General features: G+C 42.2%; 1 protein-coding gene across 1 annotated transcript in view; it reads right to left on the minus strand.

Annotated features, from left to right (window-relative positions):
- Positions 1-573: 573 nt before the first annotated feature.
- Positions 574-13,328, minus strand: part of FIG4 (FIG4 phosphoinositide 5-phosphatase) — a 164,447-nt gene continuing 151,692 nt past the window's right edge. Inside the window, exon 23 of the mRNA XM_034765895.1 lies at positions 574-935. Within this exon, the coding sequence (XP_034621786.1) occupies positions 758-935 (178 nt within the window). The 3' untranslated portion in view covers positions 574-757. The remainder of the gene's footprint in view (positions 936-13,328) is intronic.

Raw genomic sequence — 13,328 nt, forward strand, 5'->3', positions numbered from 1 at the left:
ACCTTAAAGTCTATCAGTCCAACGAGAGACTGCTGAGCTGGAATTGATATGCAAACTAGATACAATCAACTCAGGATTGAATAAGGACTGGGAATGGCTGAGCCAATACAAACATTGAATCTAGCTCCCCTTGTAAGTATTCTCACACTTCTTATCAAACTGTCTGTACTGGGCTAGCTTGATTATCACTTCAAAAGTTTTTTTCTCTTACTTAATTGGCCTCTCAGAGTTGGTAAGACAACTCCCACCTGTTCATGCTCTCTGTATGTGTGTATATATATATCTCCTCAATATATGTTCCACTCTATATGCATCCGAAGAACTGGGCTGTAGCCCACGAAAACTTATGCTCTAATAAATTTGTTAGTCTCTAAGGTGCCACAAGTACTCCTGTTCTTTTTGTGGTAGTTAAGTTTTTTTCTTGAAACTACAACTGTATGTAACAAAATTAATGCAAAGTTTAAATACTCTGTTTACTTTCTTATCTCAAATTACGATATATTTAATTGCAGCTGTATTTAGTTTTTCTGATTTTAGACACACTGTTATTTTTCCAATCAAACAGAATACATCTTCAGTCACATTTTTATTTTTGCAAAGCATACAATATCTCAAAAACGAAATCATTCAGAAAGATACAGGTTGATAAATAATTGCTGCTGTTTTACCACCACAAAATAGCCGAACTTGGACTTGCTTTCTAAATTGATTTGTATCATCGCTCCAGCAATGCTAAGCAGTTGAATCCAGTCTGTTTTCACATATATCGGTTTCTAATGTACTCTCTGTACATGAGGATGTCTTCTTTTACCAGTGGCTGCATGGTGCCTCTGCCAGCCTGAATGTGAGCATGGAAGATATCAATTGATTTCTTATCTACTTTAGGAGGCTGGACTTCATAAATGTTGTCTTGGGAAAAAGAGGAGATGTGTATTCTGTAAAAGTCAAAACCAAACAGTCCTTTAGCATTAGGTCTAAAATCAGCAACATTACACATCAATTGCAGTGTAGCACCTCAATTAATTTTGTTTACAATACATATTAAGTGAACAAACTCTGAAAGAGAATGCACTGTACATCATTTTCATATTGTATCTAAAACTCCAGTAGCATTAATAACCAACCTTAGTTATTATAAGAACTATTACTCCCAAACAATAAACTGTATGTTTATTTTCAGCAGCAATATTTAAATATTAAATACTTTAATATTAAAATAAAATACCACAGTTGCTCAGTAAAGAGAAGCAAGTTAAACTGTATGCTGTCAAAAGGTGAGATTTTGGGTTTGGATTTAGTAACCGATTAATCAGTGGTTAACATGTCATCAAAAGGTACAGTACAATCACAACCTATACATTAACTGTTTTGTGTGAATGCAACTTGATTTATTAGAAGCCACAATTTAAGATCAAGTTTAAGGAAAAACTGTCTGATGGAACTATAGGGCATGTCGACCCTTCAAGCTGAATTCATACCCAGGCTAGCTGTAATCAAGCTAGCAGACGTGCTGAAAATAGAATGTAGCCACCGTGGTGCAAGTGGCAGGACAGGCTAGCCACCCTGAGTATGTGCCTGCAGTCTCTAATAGGCATGTATTCAGGACAGCTAGCCCCTCCTGCAGCTCTCGTTGCCATGGCTACACTCTATTTTTAGCTCGCTAGCTCGAGTAGCGCTAGTGCAAGTATGTCTCATCAAGTTGGGAATCACACCCCGGAAGTGTATACAGACCTTATGAGTTGTCTAGAACATTTGAAAAAATCCTCCTGTAACTGCTAATCAGGAACAAGAAAATATTTCCCAGTAATCAGAAATCTGGCACATAAGTTTCAAGGGGATTGTTCCAATTCTCTAAATCATCAGCTTCATATGTTCTGGCTCACACCTTCTGGATGTCTGTTAAAAACTGACTGCTGAAATATCTGCTTTATAAAGAACTTTAAAAATAAACTCAGGACCATTATTCATTGGAACACTGTGATTTTAAGTTTGGACAAGAACGTCTCCATCTCCACACGTACTAAATAGGCTTCTGTCAGTTTAGCAGCTGCAGATAAGTTTATATTATTATTAATATATTTATTGTTTATATTGTGGTAGCACCGAGAGGCTGAAAAATAGATCTCAGTGCCATTGTGCTAGGTGTTGTACAAACATAGATAGATGTTATCGTTGTCCTGCATGGGCTTATAGTTTATGAAATCATAGCAACATCCTGCTGTCAAAGCTAATTGTTTAGTATACATTTTCTTTTAGCAGGAAAGCAAATCTGGTACCACCCAGTTTAACACCAACAAAATTTCAATTTTATTTCTAGGTGAAAGCCTGTGCTGTCATATGGGTGTAAGTGTAAAAAAGCCCCAAATTCTGACTACTAAAAAACTGGACAGTAACAGATCACAGTGATTACTGAACATAGTGATATTCTAAACAAAGAGTTCTCAACCATGCTAGTACTGTTTTTCCATTGCTTCACACTGACTCAGCAGAAATTCTAGGTTTCAGACTGACACGAAGAGTGTAACAATCCTGGAATCTTATTATATAGAATATCTGTATTGCAGTAGCACATAGGAGGCCCAGTCATCAATCAGGCTCCACTGTACTGGGTGCTGTACCACTGAACGAAAAGTAGTTAAACATAGGGAATAATCTTTAAAAGGGACATGGAAGAAACTATGGCTTAGATTTTGTTGCATCCAATTTCCACAGGACGTAGTAGTGAGGCACAAGCTTCAAAAAGATCAAGTTGTGGTTCCCTGATTCACAGATCAACTCTATGCTTTCTCTACATTGTTTAGAGTAGCATATAAGCTGCTTTAAATTATGGCAGTTGGCAATAGCCCCAAATGGATTGTGACATTGCTGTGCTTAGCAGTGCATGCTGGTCTCAATCTGTGAGCCAGTATAGGGTCAGACCCTTGGCCTTGCCCTCTCCTGCTACCTCTGGGGTTGCCTGGGCCTCCATGAGTGCAGAGATCCAACCACTGTCTCTAGTTAGTGAATCAATACAATACACATGGCTCAAAAATGTATAATTCTACATTCAGCTGCTCATGAAAGAATACGTTGCATTAAAAATAATTCTATTCAGACCAGAGTTCTCAGACTTCTTAAATTAATCTGAAAACCTATTTTGTTCAGTCACCTTAGAACATTAAGGGAATTGTTAATCTTTTAAAAGTCCTTAAAGACAGGTATTTTGGGGACCTGATTTTAGTTTCTTGACAAAAAAATCAGCTCTAATTTCAAACAGATTCACTTATTTCCAAAAGAATTTTTTCTGATTTAGATTAAAGGTTTTGCAGAACTAGCTCATTTTCAAAAGCACTTATTTACTATTCAATTATACTGTCTAATGCTATGATAGCTCTTAATAGTATTAAAAAATTCTGTTTTTTCAACCCTTGTTGCAGACATACAATGCAGAAGACAAAAAACCACAACTGTTAAGAAATTCAGTGCAATTAATATTCTATATTGAATGTGCCTGTTATTTAAGCACAAAGCTTTTCTGTACCCTTCTATGGGTGATCTTAAGTGTAATCATAGTTCTATTGTCAGTATGAACATGGCCTAATTTTTGAGACAGTTCTCAAAACATGATCTCTATTAAAACTATCTGACACTTTCTCTCTTATTTTAGAAACTTTATTTTATTGTTGAAGGATGATAAATTCTGAATGCTCCATAGTGGTGCGAAATTTCTCAAGGGGGCTATGAAGATGGTGCAGTGTGTTTGCATAAACCAATTCAAACCCAACAAAAAATATAAATGAAAATGTTTTAATTTTCAATATGAAAAATAACGTATTTTACACCTTTGAATTTCTATATTTTCAAATTTTGAAATAGTGTGATTTTTACATAACTGAATCCAGTTAATTTAATATTTTGAATACTTAGGGTTACCCTATTTAAAAAAATAAAGAAAGAGGACACTCCACAGGCCCTGGCCCCGCCCCTTTCCCACCCCCAGCCCCACCCCAATTCCGCCCCTTCCCCAAAGTCCCCGCCCTAACTCCCCCTCCTCCCTCCCAGCCACGCGAAAAGGGCTGCCCGAGCGCTACCGGCTTCACGGTTTGCCGGGCAGCCTCCAGACCCTGCACCCCCAGCCAGCGCTTCCCCAGCGCAGCTGGAGCCCGGGAGGGGAAGCGCCCAGCTGGGGGCGCAGGGTCTGGAGGCTGCCCGACAAACCATGAAGCCGGTAGCGCTCGGGCTTCGGGCAGCCCCTATGCCTCCGGACCCTGCGCCCCCGGCTGGGCACTTCCCCTCCCGGGCTCCAGCTGCTCTGCTCCTCCCCTGACTCTTCGGTTCTGTTTAAGAGCCGAGCTGCCCGAGCGCTCCGGCTTCGGGCAGCCCCCATGCCTCCGGACCCCTAGCCGCCAGCCGGGGCACTTCTCCTCCCCGGCTCCAGCTCCTCTGCTCATCCCTTGACTCAGACTTTGGCTCTGTTTAAGAGCCAAGCTGCCCGAGCCAGCGCTACTGGCTTCAGGCAGCCCCCGTGCCTCTGGACCCTGCGCCGCCAGAGCAGAGCAGCTGGAGCCCGGGAAGGGAAGTGCCCGGCCGGCGGCTCGGGGTCTGGAGGCACGGGGGCTGCCCGAAGCCGGTAGCGCTGGCTCGGGCAGCTTGGCTCTTAAACAGAGCCGAAATCTGAGTCAGGGGAGGAGCAGAGCAGCCGCGGGAGAGGAAGTGCCCGGCCGGTATTTTTCCTGGACACGTTCAGCTTTTTGGCAATTCCCCCCGGATGGGGGTTTGACTGCCGAAAAGCCGGACATGTCCGGGAAAAAACGGACGTATGGTAACCCTAGAATACTATAATAATACATGAGCAAAATACTGAACCACTTACTGTTCGCATGACAGTCAACATAAGGAGATTTAGATCAATCTATAGTTCAAAAGCCATAGAAACATAAGGATCATTTTTTTTATTATAGCTTGATTTCAAACGATTAGTGTGCAAAGAGTCATTTGATCCCAGACTGGAAGAGGCATTTGGGGAACAAATCCCATAACAAAAGCCACCAAATATCAGAGACTTGTTCAAAACTATTTAGTGTCTCCTTTTTAATAATGATCATTTGTTTCTGAAAGGATGAAGAAAACTACCTGTCAGCTGATGTCCCTGCTGAAAGCACATTAAAATTCAAATTTCACTTTCTCTCTCAACTTCCATAAGGTTGGTCTTCAAGATTGTGTCAAAGAGATTAAAATTCATTTTTGGCAATGATTCTGCCGAAGTCAAAAGACATCACAATATTTCTTCCCCGTTCTAACAGAATGCAACAAAACAGGTGTCAGAAATATGAAAAAGATTTCGCTTGTGGTATTTTGTGAGAGTATCAAAGTTCAGGAGTTATTACATTAAGGCCCTGATGCTACAAACATTTTTGCATGTGCACAAATTTAAGCATGACTACAAATATAATTCAGTGGGACTGTTAGGTAAAAATTAAGCCTTTGATTTAAAACAACAGACTTAGAGTTAAGGTAACAAAAGGTCTCATTCAAGCTAAAATTTCAAATGGATTAACAAGCTGTTTAATGAAAAGGATGTAAAGAAGAAATCCTATGTTCCCTTCATATAAAATATACTATAGCACTTAAACAGCAATATAAAAATTAGCTACTACAACTGCACAGATTGAATAGAATAATGTAGGAGACTAAATTTAGAGCCAAATTCTGCCTTCATTTACATCCCTACATCTCTAGTGAAGTCAACAGGATTGAATTGGTAGACCAGAGGGCAGAATTGGACCTAAATGTCTCATTCTAAATAACAGAGGCCACATATATGCATTTGACTTCAAAAAGATTTTGTGCACTGTCACAGGATGGCTGATCCCCTGTGCCGGAACAGATGCTCCCAGTTGAGCCAATTAAGGGGGTGGGGCTGCACTTGGGCTATAAACAGAGAAAGGGAATTCAGTGAGAGCAGTGCTAGAAAGTGAACTGCAGAGTGAAAATGCAGGGAGACAGAATCATAGAAGATTATGGTTGGAAGAGATCTCAGGAGGTCATCTAGTCCAAACCCCTGCTCAAAGCAGGACAAACACTAACTAAATCATCCCAGCCAGGGCTTTGTCAAACCGGGCCTTAAAAACCTCTAAGGATGGAGATTCCACCACCTCCCTAGGTAACCCATTCCAGTGCTTCACCACCCTCCTAGTGAAATAGTTTTTCCTAATATCCAACCTAGACCTCCCCCACTGCAACTTGAGACCATTGCTCCTTCTTCTGTCATCTGCCACCACTGAGAACAGCCCAGCTCCATCCTCTTTGGAACCCCCCTTCAGGTAGTTGAAGGTTGCTATCAAATCCCCCCTCACTCTTCCCTTCTGTAGACTAAATAAACCCTGTTCCCTGATCCTCTCCTCATAAGGCATGTGCCCCAACCCCCTAATCATTTTTGTTGCCCTCCGCTGGACTCTCTCCAACTTGTCCACATCCTTTCTGTAGTGGGCCCTCCCAAAACCAGATGCAGTACTCCAGATGTGGCCTCTCGAGTGGAAAATAGAGGGGAATAATCACTTCCCTCGATCTGATGGCAATGCTCCTACTAATGCAGCCCAATACGCCATTAGCCTTGTTGGCAGCAAGGACACACTGTTGACTCATATCCAGGTTCTCATACACTGTAATCCCCAGGTCCTTTTCTGCAGAACTGCCGCTTAGCCAGTCGGTCCTCAGCCTGTAGCAGTGCATGGGATTCTTCCATCCCAAGTGCAGGACTCTGCACTTGTTCTTGTTGAACTTCATCAGATTTCTTTTGGCCCAATCCTTCAATTTGTCTAGGGCACTCTGGACCCTATCCCTACCTTCCAATGTATCTACCTCTCCCCCAAGCTTAGTGTCATCCACAAACTTGCTGAGGATGCAATCCATCCCACAATCCACATAATTAATGAAGATATTGAACAAACCCAACCCCAGACAGACCCCTAGGACACTCCGCTTGATACTGGCTGCCAACTAGACATCAAGCCATTGATTGCTATCCGTTGAGCCCGACAGTCTAGCCAGGTTTCTATTCACCTTATAGTCCATTCATCCAATCCATACTACTTTAACTTGCTGGCAAGAATACTGTAGAAGACCGTATCAAAAGCTTTGATAAAGTCGAAGTATATCACGTTCACCGCTTTCCCCGTATCCACAGAGCCAGTTATCTCATCATAGAAGGCAATCAGGTTGGTCAGGCATGACTTGTCCTTGGTGAATCCACGTTGACTGTTTCTGATCATCTTTCTGTCCTCCAAGTGCTTCAAAATGGATTCTTTGAGGACCTGCTCCATGAATTTTCTGGGGACTGAGGTGAGGCTGTAATTCCCCAGATACTCCTCCTTCCCCTTTTTAAAGATGGGCACTATATCTGCCTTTTTCCAATCATCTGGGACCTCCCCCAATCGCCAGGAGTTTTCAAAGATAATGAATGGCCAATGGCTCTGCAATCACATCAGCCAACTCCCTCAGCACCCTTGGATGCATCCGTCCCCATGGACTCGTGCATGTCCAGGTTTTCTAAATAGTCCTTAATCTGTTCTTTCACCACTGAGGGCTGCTCACCTCCTCCCCATACTGTGCTGCCCAGTGCAGCAGTCTGGGAGCTGACCTTATCTGTGAAGACTGAGGCAAAAAAAAGCATTGAGTACTTCAGCTTTTTCCACAACATCGGTCACTAGGTTGCCTCCCCCACTCAGTAAGGGTCCCACGCTTTCCCTGACCTCCTTCTTGTTGCTAACACAGCTGTAGAAACCCTTCTTGTTACCCTTCACATCCCTTGCTAGCACAACTCCAATTGTGCTTTGGACTTCCTGATTATACCCTTGCATACTCGAGCAATATTTTTATATTCCTTCCTAGTCATCTGTTCAAGTTTCCACTTCTTGTAAGCTTCCTTTTTTTGTTTAAGCTCACCGAAGATTTCTCTGTTAAGCCAAGCTGGTCACCTGCCATATTTGCTATTCTTTCTGCACATTGGGATTGTTTGTTCCTGCACCCTCAATAAGGCTTCTTTAAAATACAGCCAGCTCTCCCGGACTCCTTTCCCCCTCATATTAGCCTCCCAGGGGATTTTGCCCATCAGTTGCAAAATCTGTTTTTTTGAAGTTCAGGGTCCGTATTTTGCTACTCTCCTTTTTTCCTTTTGTCAGGATCCTGAACTCAAGCATCTCTCCTGCAGTGGTCCCTGAAGAAAGGAGTTGTCTGCTCAAGCAGCAGCATGGAACAATACCTCAGGGAGGAGGGGCTGTGCTCAGTTTAAGGCTGAATGGAAGATTTGTTTTTCTGTTTGCTTTTTTTGGCATCTGGTGTTAATTAAAGCAATGAGGGGCTTTGAGAGGATGAGCAAGAGTGTGTGGAGTTATTATTTAAGGAACCCTGAAGGAGGGAAAAGAGGGGTAGAGCACTCAAGAGGCACCACTGGCCACAGAGTGGTGTTCAGTTGGTGGCCATGGTATTTCAACTGGTGTAGTCAGCAGGATCCACAAGCCCCCTCATGTTAAGGAGGAATAATGGAGCTGAAAAGTTCTGAGCTTATTTTTTTTTTGAAGGGGAGATGTTTACCCACCCAAGTTAGACCATGGAGGGATGGCAGCAACTGTAAGAGTTCCTGATCCAGTTTCAGCAAGCAGTCAGGCATAAGAACAATGGGCAGTGATGCTAGTGACTGACCAGGCATGAGACACAGCAATGTTACCTAATGAGGATCTTGCGGAGGGAAGAGGGTCAGAGATCCCAGATACAATGGCCTCACAGAGGGTATGTTTTGCCTGAGGGTAAGTGGGGCATATGAGGAACTTGCCCCATCTGAGCTGTGACTAAGATGTGCTGTACAGTGCTGGGCACAGAAGAAATTGGGCAGACCCTGGGAGGTCCTCCATTGTCATTCAGGCCCAGGAAGGTGCAAGGGCAGGGGTGTACTCAAAGATTGTGTGTTTTTGCTGTGAGGAAATGAGGCACATCTGAAGGTATTGCCCATGAAGAGTTCCCACTTTGGGAAACCTGGGTACAAGGATCACGGTGCCTCAGGTAGCAAGGTGATCATTGGGAGGTATGGACCAAGAGGGGAAAGAGATGGACTGTGTTTCAGGTGTGAGAAAGTGGGACACTTTAGACAGACCCCCCTCTTATGAGCAATGAACACGAGGAAAATAGTGTCTATGAGAGGCAGAGAGGCTGGCAGACCAACAAAAGTAATTCCCCAGGCAGAGGGGCCAAACGGAGAACAGGGTGGAGCAGATCTCACTACAAAGGCCAGTGGAGATAAGGGCCAAGGGGCAGTTTACAGCATCAGAATCTCCAAGGGCAGAAGTTGTTTAATCTGCTGGCAGAGGTACATGGGCAGGAAGGACAGATCTTTCCCTTAATCAAGGTTGTAGAGAAAGAACTGAACCAGAATTTTGAGATGTACAGGCTCATACACCAAGCAAAGAAAATGAACCAGAGGATGCAAGAGGAGGCTAATGAGCTGGGAGAGCTCATTAGGAAAGCCATGCAACTGTAGGCTGGGGCAGACTCTGCAGTTATGGCAGCACCAGTTACAGCTGCCAAGCTAATACAACACTGAGAGGAGTGAATCTGAGAGCTTTGCTCTCCTTGTCTGAGAACCACCAAATGGAATTGGCCACTGTGAAAGAAGCCAAGTGATAGGCCCTGGAAGAGAGGGATAAGTCAGTGGCTGACAAACAGGGCTTGGCATTCCAAATGAAATGCTAGAGGATAAAAGGGGTGGACTTCATCTCCAGATGTCTGATGGGCAGAGAGTACGCCGAGAGAGAGAGAGAAATTACTTTTGAGATCAGCCAGTTGAGTTAAAATGAAGCCAGAACTGGAGAACCTGCCTTTGATGTGGCAAGGCCCTGAGGGGGGAGGTATACCACAAGGTGGCTGGTCCCCCGTCATTGAAATAGGTCTAGCTCCCTTGTGCCACAGCAGGTGCTCCCACTTGAACCAATTCAGGAGGCAGGGCTGCACCTGGGCTATAAAAGATCAGAAGGAGTTCAGCAAGAGCAATGTTAGAAGGGGAACTGCAGAGTGAAACTGCAGGGAGAAGTGGTCTTCTGCAGTGGTTCCTGAAGAAGGTGGCTGCTCAGGTAGCAGGAAGGGCCATACCACAGGGAGCAGGGGCTGTGCCCAGCTTAAGGCTGAGGGGAAGATCTTATGGGTTTGCTTTTTGGAATTTTGTGTCAATAAAGAAACCAAACCCCAAGAAGGGCTGTGAGTGGATAAGCAAGACAGTGGAGTTTAAGGAGCCCCGAAGAAGAGGAAAACGGCAGCTGGACAGGGCACTGCAGAGATACCCCTGGCCGTGGCAGTTCGGGTAGTGGCCATGGCATTACACGCACATAAGGAAAAGCTTTAACAGGCTTCCTGATTCTTCTACAAGTGCACACCATTTTTAGTACAGAGATCTCACCTGATGGCAAAAATATACATCGATATTGTGCTACATCTCTACTGGGGCTGAGAGCACATATGCTGTACTGGATGGTAGATATTACAAGTTAACTGTTGCAGTCACAGTTTCCTGGTAAATGACCACAAACTTGATTTCATCCCAAACCAAGTTCGGGAGAGGAGGAACTATACTTGCCCAGCAATTATTAGTAAAAGTCATGATACACCTCAGCATAAGATGCCTTTAGAGGATATTGAGTTCTGCATTTATATGCCATATAGGTTGCACATGTGTAACAGAATTCTAGGCAGACTGCACTACTTTGATACGGAGTCATTTATGAAGCCAGACCTTTAATTTTAACTATTAGTACCAAATAATTTTGCAATAAATGAATCTTAAATAGAAAGGAAACCACATAAAAGCTAGCCTTGAGGCGTTCTAGAGCTTCAGATTATATGATTCTGAGACGCTACATTCCCACACAACCATAAAACTTTGTTCAAGTGGATGAACTAGGCTGTGAGAGGCTGCTCCCATCAAGGTTTCCGCTTATGAATGAGAAGTCAAACCATCATAAGTTAACTCTGAGGTCTCCAGAAATAAAGGATGAGAGAAAAATAAAACCATGAAATTCTTATTCTCTACCATTCAGTGGTTTGAGATGGGGAGAAAGAAATAGGGGCATGAGAGCCATCATCCACAGATCCTAGTCTCTATAGCTAAGCCTGTAATAAGGTCATTCCACATACGTTGATATTCTTCAGCCACAATCCAATTTGCCCCTTTAAATAACACCAGATTTTAATAGTGGTATGGGATAGTCACAATTAGGTAAGTTTTATATAAAATTTGCAAGGAAAGCAGCTACTTGGATTTAATGATACACTTTCACACACATTGTAAATTTCAGCTGGTTTTACTATGACTCCCCCCTCATTGATCATTCAGTTCTCTCCAGTCATCTTTGTTTAGTATGTCCTCACATTAGGGTATATTTAAAATTTCCTATGCTATACACAATTTTCACCCACCGTATGCTTTTATTATAGGACAGGGACCAGCAACCTTTGGCACGCAGCCATCAGGGAAATCCTGTGGCAGGATTGGACTGTTTGTTTACCTGCAGCGTCCACAGGTTCGGCTGATCGCAGCTCCCACTGGCTGCGGTTCACTGTTCCAGGCCAATGGGGGTTGCGGGAAGCAGCAGACAGCTCATCCCTTGGCCCATGCCGCTTCCCACAGCCCCCATTGGCCTGGAACGGCAAACCGTGGCCAGTGGGAGCTGCGATCGGCCGAACCTGCGGACGCTGCAGGTAAACAAACCGTCCTGGCCTGCCACAGGATTTCCCTGATTGATCGCGTGCCAAAGACTGCAGATCCCTGTTATAGGATATTGCTATTTCTTTGTTTAGCGCTTTGTTGGTATCTTAGCAACAGTGCACTGTATTCAAATACAGGGAACGGTCTATCTTTCTTTATTGCCTAAGACAACTACTGCATGTGTGCTGTTTTAATATAAAACTATAATTGCCTATGCTTTATTGTTTAATTACCAAAGACCCATCTCTTCTAATCACCTTTTTGTTAGGAACTCTAAATTGCAAAGCTGTTCTGATAATTCCAGTAAACTTGGCATTGTTTCTGTTGGGATTTATCTTTCATATATTGTGATCGCAATTCAAATTTCAGGGAAAATAAAGAAATAAATGAAGAGAGCACAATGTTAAATTTTAATTCCTACTATCAGTTTTTAAATGGAGAAAGACTTTATAACTCCTGTAAAGATCATACCAAAATATCAGGGATATGTAAATTCAGAGAAACTGTCTCTTATAGGAAGAGCTCACACCAGTAAATCATAAATTGCCTAATCTTAAGAGTATCTAGGTAACCAGAAATCCATCCCTAAATTTTATATTGTAATTCAGTTGTATTTACTGTAATCTCTTCAGCTAAGGCAGAAATCAAACCCTAACATCTACTGCAAGAGTTGTATGGATATAGTAGGAGTAACAACTTTGAAAGAACATAAAAAGGAACTAAAAGGAAAGCAGTATAAATCATTATGATTTTCTGGAAACCATGGTTAGTTATTCTTGAAAACATAACTAGCATATCACTGTAGTTAATGTTTACTTGCGGTTTGTGTTGACTACTGGACAATAATATATTTGAATTAATAAGGTATGAACTTCCAGATTCTAAATCTGGAATGTTAAAGGGTCTTATTAAGAAGTTATGTTTCCTTGTTAATCAATATTAATTACATTTTAACAGTTTTCAAAAAAAAAAAAAAAGAAAAAGAAAAAGAAAAACAGTATTCATGAACTTATCTTATGTTCTACTTCTATTCAGTGCAAATTTGTTATTTCATATATGTGAGCGCCACCAACCTAATTTAAGTATTGAAAACTTTGTCCCAATAAACCCAAGAAAACAGAAGCTGGAATCACTGGACATTATTTCACAGCAGTACAGTGTTCTAGAATGTGTGCCTAAAACTGCACACAACTCATATTTATTATGTAATGCAGAATGTTGCAATTTTAGTGATAAGGAGTGAAGTCTTATGAAATAAACCTTATAATTAATAAAATATTTTGGTGCAAGTCTGATATGTTTTAAACTCAATGGCATTTTCAGATACAGTAGAAAGCGAGTTTTGAAGCAGTGATAAGAAATAGTTGACAACAATTATGTCCTGTGAATGACAGAAAGTTAAGATCCCAGGCTCAGATGGAATCTTTCACACCAACTTCCAGAAGTGATCGGACACAAAAGGATACGTCTCTGCTACACTGTTTTAGCTTACTTTACAGCAAACAGCATGAGCAATATATTAATGTATATAATTCTGTGGGGAAAATGATCTTTTTTTAATACCGTTTTTCTGAAAATAGTTTTTTTCATATTTACCAAT

This window comes from Trachemys scripta, chromosome 3 (genome assembly GCF_013100865.1).
Source record: "Trachemys scripta elegans isolate TJP31775 chromosome 3, CAS_Tse_1.0, whole genome shotgun sequence".
NCBI classification, from domain to species: Eukaryota; Metazoa; Chordata; order Testudines; family Emydidae; genus Trachemys; species Trachemys scripta.